The sequence below is a fragment of the Medicago sativa genome, chromosome 1 (genome assembly GCF_051527215.1).
Source record: "Medicago sativa cultivar Bolivia chromosome 1, Bolivia_mono, whole genome shotgun sequence".
In the NCBI taxonomy this organism is placed as follows: domain Eukaryota; kingdom Viridiplantae; phylum Streptophyta; class Magnoliopsida; order Fabales; family Fabaceae; genus Medicago; species Medicago sativa.
In genome coordinates this window covers 92368803-92383276 of record NC_140749.1, presented here as the reverse complement: position 1 = coordinate 92383276, position 14474 = coordinate 92368803, and the positions used below count along the sequence as shown (strand labels likewise).

Below are 14474 nucleotides of genomic sequence, written 5' to 3'. Positions count from 1 at the left end.
TCTTTCTATGTCTCACGCTCATCTCCCTCCTTCCCTCAATCATCAATTTCTAAACCAAAAACTAACACCAATTATATATGCAAATACATAATGATAAACTATGATTCAAGATGAGCCTAGAACTAGCTTGATCTTTCCCAAATTCCATTTCTATATTTTTGGTTAGGTTGTGTTTTTGTATGTGGTGTTCGGTGCTGAAGTGGATGACTTGGGTTAATAGGAATCAATATTTAAGGATTAGTGAATGGCAAGCAGCTTTAAAAGAGACAGAGTTTTTAACTTTGGCATGAGATGGAAGCTAAGCTACTCTTGAGGTGAGTTTTCCATTAAGCTTGAATTTGACAATATGGAGTTGAATTTAATGTTGGTAATAATTGGAAGAAATAGTGATCTAAACACCTTAAACTAGAATGTTGTTATGGTATTTTCAACTGCTCCTGTTGTTGAATTGATTGCTATTGTTAGTTTGGTTACAGTTAAGCTTTATGAGTAATTGGGTAAAATTCGTATGGACATGTTGCTGGAAAAACTATCATAACTTCTGTTACATGATTCGTTTTGGAGTGGGACTTGAACCATTACAAAGAAGACAAAATTCCCTACAGTTTAGACACAAGAATTGTTAAATTCTATTAAGTATAGTAGGAGAAAAGCTACCTACAAGTTTGAGGAAAGTTTCAGTCTTGTTTCTGTACCAATACCTACTCTTTTGTTAAACTGGACCAATTGGATGATTTAATCTCAAAACAAAAATTATATCTGTATTGTTGACACCCTAAGCTTTCCAACGAGTGTTTGTTTGCTCAAAATGAATATTGTTTGGTATTTTAATTAAATTGTGAAAGTTAAGGTACCGTTGCTGTGTTGTGCAGAAAATCTGGTTTCGCAATTTGCTACATAAATTTTAAATTTGAGGGGGGTAATTGCACATAAATGTTAAATTTTATGGGGGTATTTGCAAGGTCAGTGGATGACACAAATGTTAATTTTGAAAACAAAAAAAAATCAGATTTTTTTTCAAAAAAAAAAAATACAGTCAATTACCCCCCTATGACGTGGCATGACTTTTCTGAGCATGTGGCAGTGCCACGTGGCAGTTAACGGCCACATCAGCATGTTGGATGGAGGAAATTAACGGAGGGGGGTAATTGACAGACGATAGACAATTTCAGGGAGGTAATTGATGTTTCGTTAGCTACAGGGGGTATTTGATGAACCTTGCAATTTCGGGGTTTTTTTTTGGCTATTTACTCTTAAAGATATTAATAGTTAAATTATATATTGACATGTGATGTGGTTTCTCTAAAAACAAAGTCACATTAAAATATGCATTTTAGAATGGATGAGAATTAGAAATATTGATATACATTGATTGAAACGAAAATTGAAGAATAATAATCCTTGTGAGCTTAGCTTAGTTGGGAGACTTAGTTGGCAGAACAATGCATAATATATGCAGAGGTCGGGGGTTCAAATTTCGGACGCACTATCTCTCCATATTTAAAATGTGCGAGTTCCAAGTACTAGACTATTTGACAAAAAATAAGAAAATTGAAGAATAAGGGCAATGAATATGATATAAATTGTCGCTATATACTTTAGACCAAAAATGATCTTTTTTGTTTTGTTGAAACTCATCTCTTTCTGGTTGCTTTACCAATCAGTCACATTGCTTTTACAGGGTAATTTCAATTTTTTTACGTCATTATTTTTTTCAAATGAGCTTTTCGCGCGCTTTATTCGGTTTCTAAAATTTGAAGAAACAAATTAAGCCAAGTCACATATAATTACGGGTTCAAGAGAATATTTTCTCTGAATTTATCTTATATTTATTGTTTTTTATACGAGCACTTTGTTTTGGCTTTTGGTGGATTGCTAAAAATTTGAACCGCATCTCACATGTTAAGGGATTAAAAAAAAAAAAAAGTTTGAAGGATAAATGGTTCTCTTTCATATAGACCCTACAACAAAAACTTAAAATTGGCTTTTTAGATCCCAACTTTGTCTTTTTTCCCCACTAAAATATGTTTTTCAAAATGGAAAATAAATTATTTTCAAAAAATTATGTTCAAAAATTAAGTGACTAGACTTAAGTAATTATTTAACTTCAGATAAAGTTGTACCAATCAAGAGTATATGAGTTTCATTATTGGCTGAAACAATCACTCATGGAACTTTATATGTTTAAAAAAAAACGTTTTCAATATTTTTTTTCTCATTCAAAGCTTTTTAGAACTCGAAATAAATTCATCCAAAACATTTTTCCTTATCAAGGTCTAGACCTTACACTATTCATGAGAAGAATACTCATAGAATTTTATATTGAATGAATATAGATTGAATAAAAGTCAAAAGATGATTTGAGATAGTTTATTTATAGCACGACACTAACTAGAGTGGTTAACTAATCATAACCATCTAACTATATTGGTTAACTAACTTTATCCATCTAACTAATACTTAACTAATTTTAACTACCTTAACCAACTCCAGGTAATTTCCAACTATTTTAGCAGATATCTTGTTCTTCTCAATCGTGAATTTAAATCAAGGTCCATTTTTCATAATACTGGGACCTAAACAAGTTGTTGGACACTATGGGTTGTTAAAATTAAAATTACTTGTTGCCACTTCAACAAGTATAATCGACTCATGAATCATGACAACTTATCTTGGGTTCAGCTGGCAGCTGTATTGATTAATAACCTTCAAATTGTAAATTACGCTCGACCTATAGAAATACTGTTTTAGAACTTAGACCGTGATCATGAAGTCACAACTTTAGGGACAAATTCATGACTGTATCCCACTCATCAATTTTTCTTTTATCATTTTATAAGCACTTTTCTCTCAAAGGAAATGAATGATTGATACAATGGATTAATAATAATTTAAGAACTACTTAGTACATATATTTATATAGTTCAAAGATTAAATTGATAAGAGAGCAATAATTTAGGGACCAAATTGATTCTTTATTAAAAAAATAAGATTTACGACCGTTTTGAAATTATTCTTATGCAATATACCTAGCATGGGTAAAGATCCTCTCCAAATGGACAGGATCTTAACTCGCCTAACATAGCAGTGGTATTAATAATTATTATGATTAAGATTTCTCTTTAAAGTTTCACTAAAAACAATATATAGTATTTGCATAGCATTGTTTACTTATGTTTGGCAAATGAGAAAACATGATGACTTGGCCTATCTTGGGTGTGAAGTTAATAATCATATCAGCAAGGTCTCTCCTTCCAACTTTTAAGGTGTAAAACCCCAATTATATCTTTAAAACCATTAGAGTATGTACAATGACGTTATTTTTCTTTTTTAATAATAAATATTAGTATGTTATACTTTTAACCTCTCGACTCTTTTAATCTCGTAGCTTAAACCAGTTGAGTACCCGAGTCCGACCAACCCATGACATTGTTTTTCTATTTAGCACTAAGCTACATGAACAAGCCTATTGTGGTGTAAATATTTTTGAGTGCCAATTATTGATGGTGTTAATGTAAGGACTTTCTCTCCCTTGTTGTAAGGACCTTCTCTCCATTAAAATATTGTTCAAGATATAATCATATAAACCAAAACGTGTCTTCACAAACTTGGAACATTGACAAAATTATTTGATGACGTGGACTTCCATATTTGAGCTGTTTCTTCAAACACAAGCAAACATGTAGCAAGTGGCAACCCACCCTTATTTCAGCCACTGTTTCATCACATCTTCTTACCTTTCCAAAGAAATGGTGATCACAAATTTCTTCAACAACTGTACCTTCATACTCTCAATTCTTATTTTGCTATGTAGTTTTCTCTTGAATTGTGTCATGGCTAGTGTTTATGCTGTTGGTGATCAAGATGAATGGAGTAGCCAAACAAATTATGCTACATGGGCAGAGAGATACAACTTTAGCCGTGGAGATGTTCTTGGTAGTACTTCTCAATTCAATCTTTACTAAATTCTTGTATTTGATAAGTATATATTTTCAAAATATATTCTTTTCACCAATAAAAGATATCCATGTGATCATAACATTATCTTTAAAAAATAAAGTGCTTATTGTGTTTAGTCTATTAAATTTTGAAAGTATAATTAAAATTTAATATGTAGTTTTGAATTTATATTCAAAGTTGATTTATTTTAATTAAATTATATTTTTGGTGTTGTATTGGTATAGTTTTCAAGTATGTGAAGGGGCAACATAATGTGTATGAAGTGAGAGAGGAAACTTTTAGATCATGTGAAACAAGTAGTGGAGTGTTGGCTAAGTATGAAAGTGGAGAAGATCAAGTGGTTCTAAATAAGGTGAAGAGATATTGGTTCATTTGCAATATAGCTGGACATTGCCTTGGAGGAATGAGGTTTGGGATTGAAGTCAAAGAAGATAGCAACAATGGTACTAATTCCATGGACGGTGCATTAAATCCACAAATTCAACCAACTCCATCACAAAATTCTTGTATCTCTCAAAGATGGAGAGTGATTGGGAAGTTAGTTCCTTTCGGAACTGGATTATTATTGCTCAATTTGTATTTTTGATGGGACAAAATTTAACTACATTTTGTTAGGTGTTTTTTTGGTATGATTCTTAATTAAATTATCCATGATTTATTTAAATTCATAACTTTTTTAAAGTTTGTTATAATCACAAAAAATAATGTATATTTAGTTAAGATCATATGAAAAACACAGAAATGCATTTTCTTTTTTATGAAACCAATTTCTATGCGCAGAGCCGCAGACTAGGTAAATATTTTTTATCATCTAGTCAAATTATGTCAAGTGGATATTTGTGTAGATATCTCACAAAAAATGCTCACGACTAAAATTAGTGGTGAGCATTTTTTGTGAGTACACATATTTAAAAAAATAACGTTATAAAGTAATTTTAGTCATGAGCATTTTTTGTGAGTACACATATTTAAGTTTTTTTTTTTTTACAAAATAAACGATATTCATTCATTCAAGTTGAAAGATTTGGTGTACCTCTTTATACTCGAATTTTATAGAATTTGCCGTTATTTTACTGTATTATATTTTTATATTTTAAAATAGGGTTAAATATGTTTTTGGTCCCTATAAATATACCAACTTTTCGTTTTAGTCCCTCTAAAATTTTCCTTCAACTTTTAGTCCCTCAAAAATTTTCTATCTTCACTTTTGGTCCCTCTTTTAAAGTAAACTCATATGTAGATTAAATATTTTTGAATAAAAGTTTGCAGAAAAATTCATAATATTATAAGAATCCCTCCAAAAAAAATTAGAATTTTTTAACAAAACATGAATTTAATATGAATTTTTATATGTTTGACAGTTAAAAATTCATAATTAATTTATGTTTTGTTAAAAAATTCTAATTTTTTGGGGGAATTTTTTTTACAATATTCTACACAATTTCATTAAAAAATACAAAAATTAACTTAAAAATAGGGACCAAAAGTAGTGATTGAAAATTTTATAGGGACTAAATTAAAAATAGGGACCATAAGTAGTGATTGAAAATTTTATAAGGACTAAAAGTTGAAGGAAATTTTTAGAGGGACTAAAACGAAAAGTTGGTATATTTATAGGGACCAAAAACATATTTAACCCTTAAAAATAAAACTTTAATGCAAGTCATTGTATGTATTCCCTCAAAAAAAGTCATTGTATGTATTCTAAAATTTAAATATAAAAGATGAATTATATTATTAAGGGCAAATTTGTAGTTGAAAAAATGGATTAGTTTTTAAATTTTCTATAATTGTGGTGTAGAGAATATTAATTATATATTACCAGTTTGAAAAATGGATTAGGATTCTGACCCCTTTATCATTCACGAAAAAGAAGAAGAGTGATGACGCCCATTTTTCAATCACTGTTTATTTGTTTAGTTTATCTTTTTTTAGGGAGTTTGTTTCACCACCTCCACTTCATTTGCCTTAAAAAATAATAATTAAACGGTATATTTTTGCCTTAAAAAATAATAATTAAACGGTATATTTAAAAAGAAAAAATTAAACGGCATTTTTCTCGGTTATTATTTGTTCGTATATCCCTATGTTTAGGTATATATTGTTATGGCTGTTTCGAAATTGTTGGGTGAGGACTTTTTAAAAGGTACACGTTTCTAAGTGACAGGTTTAACTTGTGAGTTACTTAAAAAAAAAAAAAAATTAACTTGTGAGTATCTATCTATGACTATAAATAGAGACATACAGGGTTGTGAGTTTGGTAAATTGAAACACTAATTAGTATCTCTCTTTTCCTTTTCTCGTATTTTCTTCTTTCAATTCATATTTTTATTTAAGCTTGAGATTATGATCATGAGTTTTCCTTTCCTCGTATTTTCTTTTTTCAATTCATTTTTTTTTTGTTTTTTATTTTTAGTTTAGTTTGAGACTATGATCATGAGCAGATGATGAATAAAATAATTAACTACTGATTGGTTATTCCATGAAGCAATTCTAATCGAGCTTTTTAAAACTGATGCTCAAATCATACTCAATATCAAGCTTTTATTTTTCTTTCTTGAATATGAATAAACATGCATATTGTCTTTTTTTTTTTAGGATATAATGAATGTTTATATATATATATATATATATATATATATATATATATATATATATATATATATATGCTGCAACTTTGAAAGACTATTTTAGGTTCAAATTTTCATATCTTTTTTTTTTTTTTTTTATGTTCTTAGTTATATTCAGATTCAATAGTTCTGTAGTTTTTTGTTTTGTTTATTGTTATTATTTTCTCTCTTACTTTATAATATGCGAGTCTCAAATTGTTCTTTACCATTTTTTTAATTATACAAATTGGCTCATGTATGTTTTAAATTTTACACAGTAGGTTATATTTATTTTTTGAATTTTACAAATTATTCATTATATTTATTCAAATGTTGTGAATTGGTTCCTATAAAATTTCAAAATTTACAAATTGATTCTTATAATTTTTAAAATTTGTAACTCCCCCTAAAGTGGCCTACTTAAAAGCTTCAAAAAACTCTCCCAAAATTTAGAAAAGTTCCATATTGGTCCCTTTTTCCATAAATTGTATATTAGTCCCTCTACTTTTTGGGATATGTAGGAAAAAAAAAGAAGAAAAGAAAGAGACATGCGATTTAAATGTCACATACAAATACAAATTGTAGTCTTGTAACCATAACAAATTTGGATCATCTCCTTCACTTTTCTCTATTCACTTTTATGTATACTAGCGATAGAAAGTAAAAAGAGAATGGAGAGAGAAAAGTGAAGATAGAGTGTCAAATTTCAACAACACATTTGAAATTGCCTAATTTATTTGCATATTATTATGCTTAGGTTGGTAACAACCTCTTCAATTATTTCCACTATGTTTGCCAAAGTATTGATTGAACATTGTAAAAAAAAAAAAAAAATCTAATTAGACAACTTAAGAGTAATTATGGAAAGTTTAACTAGTGAAACTGGTGATATTCTCTGATGTTGATGTCGTCTCATGATTCCAAGTTCCAGCATGAAGATTTGTTCCGTGTCAGCTCTAGTAGTGAATCTCTAACTTCTTCAGCCTCAACTATTTCACTCTCCTTTTTCTGTTCATAATTCTATAATCATAACCCAAGAAAAAAATTTAATATCATTAATCACTATCCTATTTTGATTTGAATTTGTCTAACAAATTCAATTCATAAGTTAAGAAAATGATTCTAAGGTATTTACCTCAACTTTAAAAACATTTGAGACAAGACCCTTGTGACTGGTTACTGTGGCATGCATTACATCCATGCCTAAAGTGTTCAAAGCCTCCATCAATTTCACAAAACCACCTGGCCTGTGCTCACAAAACACCTTCACAAAGTACTCATTCCCATCTATCTGAGCCACTTCCACTTGTGCCTGCAATATTCATATTCATGTGTTACACTTTCAAGTCATCACTCATAAAAGAATTAGAAAACATAATTAATTAAGCACAGACAAAACCTTTGTTATTAGTATATAAATTTTAGTATAAGCTAGGTTGATAGTTACCTCCATCTGCTGTGTCTGCTTGTCAGTAACAGTACCAACATCTTCCTGCTTTTGTTTTGAAACATAGCCATTCCCAACATGAAATCCATGTTCTGCTTTTGGAACATTGTTATTATTATTTGGTTGAACTTGAACACCATCAACATATACACAGTTACTTTCAGTTCCTGTGTCTGAATTTTCCTCAAGTTCATCTTGAAGCTCTTTCACTTGCTTCTGCAAATCCTTCACAAATTCAATAGCATCTCCAAGAATAGATGCTCTATCAAGCTTTGAGATTCTTGGAACCAATGAACGAAGGTTATATAACCTATCATTCAGTTTCTTCCTTCTCTTCCTCTCAGCAACAAGGTTCTTTGATTGGTTTCCTTTTCCACTTCTTCTCCTATATTTTCCATCATCCTCTTCTTCATTCTGATCACTGCAATCTGACATAGAATCTGCTCTACCAACAACATGTTCTTGCTTCTTTTTTGTGTCTAATGGGTCCACAAACATATATTGATTATTATCTGTCATCAAGCTTTTGTTATCATGCACCTCTTCTGTGTGTGATTTGAGAGTGTTGTTGTTTTCTTGATCCTGAAGAAAAGAACCTTGGTATTCTTCAGAGAAGGTTTCGTCGTTCTTGATTCTGTTTTGTTGTTGATTGTAACTGTAATTGAACTGTTGCATGAAGTTCAATACAGATATGTCATGTGGAAGATTCAATGTCTCTGATGAATGGAAAATATTGTTTGTATTATTTCCATCATTTTCATCACCCACAATTGGATTCGATTGCATGTTGCTCATTGAATTGAAACCAATTGAGTGGTTCATCCCTTCTTGATCCACCATGACAATGCATTGAGATGTGATAAAATCTATTACATTTTGATCTTCACCAACCTGTTATATTATACACAGAGAAAGTTATTAGTATATTTATTTAGGCAAAACTGCATCAAAGGTTGTTTAACTAAATTAAAATTTTCAAACAGTTCTTTCTTTCTTGTCAAGTTAGTCATTTATGTATAAAAGCGTCAAAGATGTTGGACCGAACTTCATATTTTTATTATGCAACCAAAAACCTTGATAATAATTCAAAAAAGTAAATCATATATATGTTCAATTCAAAAAATATTCAATCCATCAAAATTAACATGATCTTAATTAGTGATTATCTAAGATTGTGATCTTGATGTTGTTAACTGGGGGTCTAATTATGATGTTGAAGGGTGAAACATTCCTTATAGTATATCATTCAATGATCATGCACATAAATTTGTAACATAAGTAAACTGAAAGCCAGTTCAATATGTAAATTAAGCTAAAGATAAAAAGAAAGATAACAAAAAATCAATTTTAAATTTTAAATTAAGCTAAAGGACATAGTTTTGCCATTTATATCTACCTACTTATATGTGTGTTTCTAATGTAAATATAATGTGACAGTAGTACCTGTTTAGTTACAAAGAGCTCAACCAGTCCACCAGGCACTGGAATCAAAACATGGGTCCCATTAATTGTTTCCTGCAAAAATAGTACTCAATATATATGGAATTAGCTGAAAAAGGTGAAATTCATTTTGCATACCAAAGATGAATTAGTTGAAAAATAGGATTGAATTAACCAATGAACTTACATGTAAAGTGTTTGGATCCAAGCTATTGGGATAGTTCAACCAATTGGGTTGGTTAGTTAATAGAGCCTGTGCATGAATCCTGTTCAATGAAGAGATTAAAGGATTATAGATAGAGTAAAGGGAGGGCTAATTAAAAGTAAGCAAGAAAAAAAAAAACATATTTATATATATATATACCCTGAATCTATAGGTATGGAAGTGGAAAGTTGGGAAAGAAGATCACAAGAGTTTGTTCTTGGGTGTGAAAACATTGTATCCCTACATGAAGAGACAGGGAAAAGGTGTTCTTCTCCACCATTTTGGTTGCTTTCACTCCCACCACAACAACATCCCAACCATTCAAGATACCTATATATAAAAACCAACAAATTAACATCACAATTAATTTGAAAATGAGATATATATGATATAATAGAACAAAAAATATGGAATGATTATATATGTAATGTATATGAGTTAATAACCTTTGATCTTCACTTAATTTCCAGTAGACACAGTAATCCCAGCCATTCAAACCAACAAGAGGTCTTAATCTCTCAGTAAAGTTTTGCATGATGAAATTGTTCATGTCACACTTTTAATATTAATAAGAATCCCAATAGATGCTGAAACTTGTACTACCTAGCTAGCAAACACACAAAATGTACCATAATAAAATTTGTCAGATATCAGAATCATACATCATGTGATAATTTTGTCATGTCTTATATGATTTGTTTGTAAGGAATATATCAGATAATGACATAATGTACAATTAGAATATGCATTTTTTAAATACTTACGTGCATACATGCAAAAAAAAAAAAAAAAAAAATAGCAGCAGAATTTCTTCTTCACAAAACTGTTATTCATACAATAAGCTTAATTGATAGCAACAGTTAACTGAATCATCATCATCAAAATATTTAGATCATATGCATACATAATACAACTTATGCTAAAAATGCTATGTAAGCAAATCAACTAGAAACAAAGTTGCTTATACCAATGAATGTCTTATAAGCATGTTGCAACTAATTATCACAAGAATATTATATTTTTCATATGCATATATATTGGAGGCTGTTACTATATGGTAGGTGAAGTGTAGAGGGTGAATGAGAGAGAGATAAATAAATAATAATTTTGATTTAATTAATTAATGTGTTAGTTTGTTAGGGAAGAGAAACGAGAAATGAAGATATTATAAGATTAGTTGGTGATGATGGGAGGAGCATATTGCATGACTCCAAGATTGCGTACAAAACCCTAACTACTTGCTAAAGTTGTTCATTTCGTTTTGGTTAGTAATATCTCTATAACTTCAACTACTCCGATGCTTTAATATATATTTAACCAAAAACAGAAACTGCATACACGTATATTACAGGTTTAAAAAAGATCTCTACTAAAGACATATAACAATTCAATATGTTAATTTTTTGTGTTAAAGTAAAAGGTAATGAATGGTACTACACAACACAATGAATTTTTTTTTTTGTTTTAATGATCTTTAGTATAATTACTCATGTGGAGCCTTGCTGACTAGAGACTACTAACTATATGGATTAGTATAAAATTGTTTCACATTAGTTCAATCATATTTCATTCCAATCATATTTTTATTATAATAATGTATATTAAACATAAAAAAAAAATGTATATTATAATTTTTTACTTCAAAAATAGTATTTGCACTAATATCTACATAATGAAATTGGATATATGGTTGAAAGATTTGTGCGCGTAAAGTCATATAAAAGTTAAAATATTTGTAGCATGTTCTAGAAATATCTTTGTCACGTTATTTTTATATGAAATGAAAAAAAAAAAGAGAAATAATAACAATAAATTTTTTTGTGATTTTTCAAATGTTCTAGAACGGTGCATCCGAGCAAAATTGATTTTTTAGAAATCGTGGGAGAAGCAGTGTTGGCCCATATAGTTAATGGACAAGTGGTTAGATCTTGTTCATATTGGACTTCACATAGTTAATTAAGAAAAATTATTTTTCCACCCTCTAATTGCTTTCGCACCCCACTTTTTGGATTTTAAAATATGAAAAAAATTTAAAGGATTTTTGCATATTCTTACCACTTCGTAGGATAAGAAACCAATTTACTCCAATATATGTTGGATATTGGCTCCAAAATTCATGGAACACGGGCTTGAAGAATTAAAACTATTTATTGCTAAAATGGAGCTGGTGAGGCTCCAATTACTTTCTTTAGTTATGAGGGAGAGCCATTAGTAGAAAAAATAGGGATGTCGATTTGCGTCTATAAGAGGGATCTATGTTGAGATTGCCTAATTGGGGGTCATGGATACTTAAAGTTCATTGTTCTTTAAACCAACATACAACGCTTAAAAAAGTTCATGGTTCCATTACAACATACAACGTAGGCTTCAAAAAAGTTATGATTATTAGTTATAAGAAAACAATTTTGATCCGATCAAAAATTCAAAAAAATTGATGCATTGTTAGTGTAAAACACGCTCAACTAATCACAAACTTATCAATTGTAAATTTGTATGACATTTATGTTAGATATAACCACAAACTTATCAATTGTAAATTTGTATGACATTTATGTTAGATATAACAAAAGTAAAACAATTTTAAATGTCCAGTACGCACAACTTAGTCGGTAGCTGCAAGGATAATTATATGTAGGGGTCAGGGTTCAAACCCTGGACATTCTGCTTCTCCTTATATAAAATGTGTGAGCCCAGCACTAATCAACTGGTTTGGGTGAAAAGATAATAAGTCGGAGGTCTTGAGTTCAAATACAAATAAATATGTAAAAAAATATTCTAGGAAATAAATATAAATAAGTAGATATTAATCTAACAAATAATTTATTAATATTTTTCATTAAAAAAAAGTTAATGAGGTGAATTACTAGTCACCAATCCACTTGAAAAATAAAATAAAAGATAAGAGCTTAAATTTGCCACATTAGGAGACAAAGTTCAAATCTCATGAGTTTATAAAATTTCCATTAGTATCGGATCTTTTTTGCTGATAATAATAATAATAATAATAATAATAATAACAACAACAACAACAACAACAACAACAACAACAACAACAACAACAACAACAACAACAACAACAACAACAATAATAATAATAATAATTTCCCCTACTCATTTCCCAATTTTATATATAAACTATAATTTTTTATGGATTTTTTTATCATGTACAAACTTGTATATATCAAACATAAAAATTAATAAGTTTATTTTGAAACTTATTTAATTTATATTAAATTCATAATTTTGCAAAAAATAATTGTTGTTTTCGATAAAAAAAATTACTCTCTGTCGCACAATGAGTGATTCATTTGTAAAAAATATTATCCAAAAATGATTGACACTTTTACTTTTTAAGACAATATTACTAATTTGTTTTTCAATTCTAACTTTTAATTAATATTACTTTTATTACTCTCAAATTAACATATTCTAGTATGAATTTATGATAATGGTGATACACTCATATATGATTAAGGATAAATATTTATTTTTTTACTCAAAAATAGAGTTTGTTTTCTTTCATTCATTTATACATTTTTTTATAATGTGTGTTAAATTATTGAAAGAGTCACTCGTTGTGAGATGGATGAAGTTTTCTTTTTTGACAAAGGGAGATGGATGGATGAGTATCATTTTTAGTTATATTGACTTATGCAATATTTTATAGGTAGGCGTATTTTAAAATGGTCCAAAAATTTACGGCATCGTGATAAAGACGCTGCCTATAGACTTGCATGATATACGCATGCAAAAATCTCATTTCGACCATTAGTTAACGGAGAAAGTCTTGTGTGGACCAAGACCAAGAATTTTGGTTTGGTCACACACAAAGAGAGAAGAGAGAATAGAGAAGAGAGAGAAAATGTAGAAGAGAGAGAAGGAGAAAATCTTGTGTGTGTGACCAAACTAAAATTCTTGGTCTTGTTCCACACAAGTGTTTCTCTAGCTAACGATGAAATCATTTTCCACTGCACCACAAATAATTACATGTGGTTATAAGGCTATCCATGGTCAGTTGTACTTTTTTAATGGTAAACAAAAGGTTGCAAAAGTCATTAAAGGGGTTGTTTGTAATCGGTGCAGTGCAGGAGGACCAAAGTCGTCGCAGAAAAGCTTCTTCTTGTATTCACACCTTACCTTACAAAGTTGCATTATACAAACCCCAATTTTATTTTATTTTATTTTTGAGAGCAATATACAAACTCCAACTTGTTCATCAGGGATTAATATACAATACTCCGTATGTATAAAACTAATTAGATAGCACGAGCGAAACACATTACACCCATTAATTAATTGTATTTGGTGGCACATTAACTTTGATTTAATTTGCATGACCCTAACTTACCCAAAAAAATTGTATTACCCTATAATATATGTCATGATCCCCACGTGTCATGATCCCTAATTTTTCTTTGAGGGCAATTTAAATGTTGTCTCAGTTTTTTATTCATTTAATTTTTGAGTAATCATAGTTAATTATTTTTATATTCTTTAAGTCAAAGATGGAATTTGCTCAAAAAAAAAAAAAAAAAAAGTCAAAGATGGAATATTTTCAGATCGATGTGTCTATAAGGAGATCGATTTCTATGATTTTCCTCTTGTTTTAGTTATGTGTATCTGCTACATGAATTATTATGAGCATGGATTTAATTTGATTTAATATTTTTTCAACCCATTTTAATAGGAAGTTTTTTTTTTTTTTTACAAACCATTTTAATAGGAAGTTGTTAGATGAAATACAAATTAACTAACATGTGATAAACAATTTCTATAAAAAAAATAAAAAAAATTGTCATAGTCAAAAGTTGAC

General features: G+C 29.3%; 2 protein-coding genes and 1 non-coding gene across 6 annotated transcripts; 2 read left to right on the top strand and 1 right to left on the bottom strand.

Moving 5' to 3' along the window:
- The first annotated feature begins 3651 nt into the window (after positions 1-3651).
- On the top strand, positions 3652-4624 carry LOC146959194 (basic blue protein-like). The gene is made up of 2 exons (XM_085735357.1): positions 3652-3936; positions 4185-4624. Exons 1-2 carry the CDS (start codon positions 3750-3752, stop codon positions 4544-4546), a joined length of 549 nt encoding a protein of 182 aa, XP_085591483.1. The 5' UTR covers positions 3652-3749; the 3' UTR covers positions 4547-4624.
- Positions 4625-6398: 1774 nt separating this feature from the next.
- Positions 6399-6482, top strand: LOC146959193 (small nucleolar RNA SNORD36). Its single transcript, XR_015025027.1, has one exon. It is a non-coding gene; the product is annotated as a small nucleolar RNA SNORD36 (small nucleolar RNA).
- Positions 6483-7273: 791 nt separating this feature from the next.
- On the bottom strand, positions 7274-10755 carry AMS (basic helix-loop-helix (bHLH) DNA-binding superfamily protein). Of its 4 annotated transcripts, none has more exons than XM_085740731.1 (8): positions 10629-10755; positions 10108-10268; positions 9821-9991; positions 9644-9722; positions 9460-9531; positions 8017-8907; positions 7705-7881; positions 7274-7589 (listed from the first exon to the last, which is right to left on the bottom strand). In XM_085740731.1, the coding sequence occupies exons 2-8, from the start codon at positions 10209-10211 to the stop codon at positions 7482-7484; spliced, it is 1602 nt and encodes a 533-aa protein (XP_085596857.1). In that variant the 5' UTR covers positions 10212-10268; positions 10629-10755; the 3' UTR covers positions 7274-7481. The 4 variants fall into 4 exon arrangements, with proteins under 4 accessions (XP_085596857.1, XP_085596858.1, XP_085596859.1 ...); XM_085740732.1 differs by lacking the exon at positions 10629-10755 and adding an exon at positions 10426-10613; XM_085740733.1 differs by lacking the exon at positions 10629-10755 and having other exon boundaries at positions 7274-7577; positions 10108-10608.
- Between the last annotated feature and the right edge of the window lie 3719 nt (positions 10756-14474).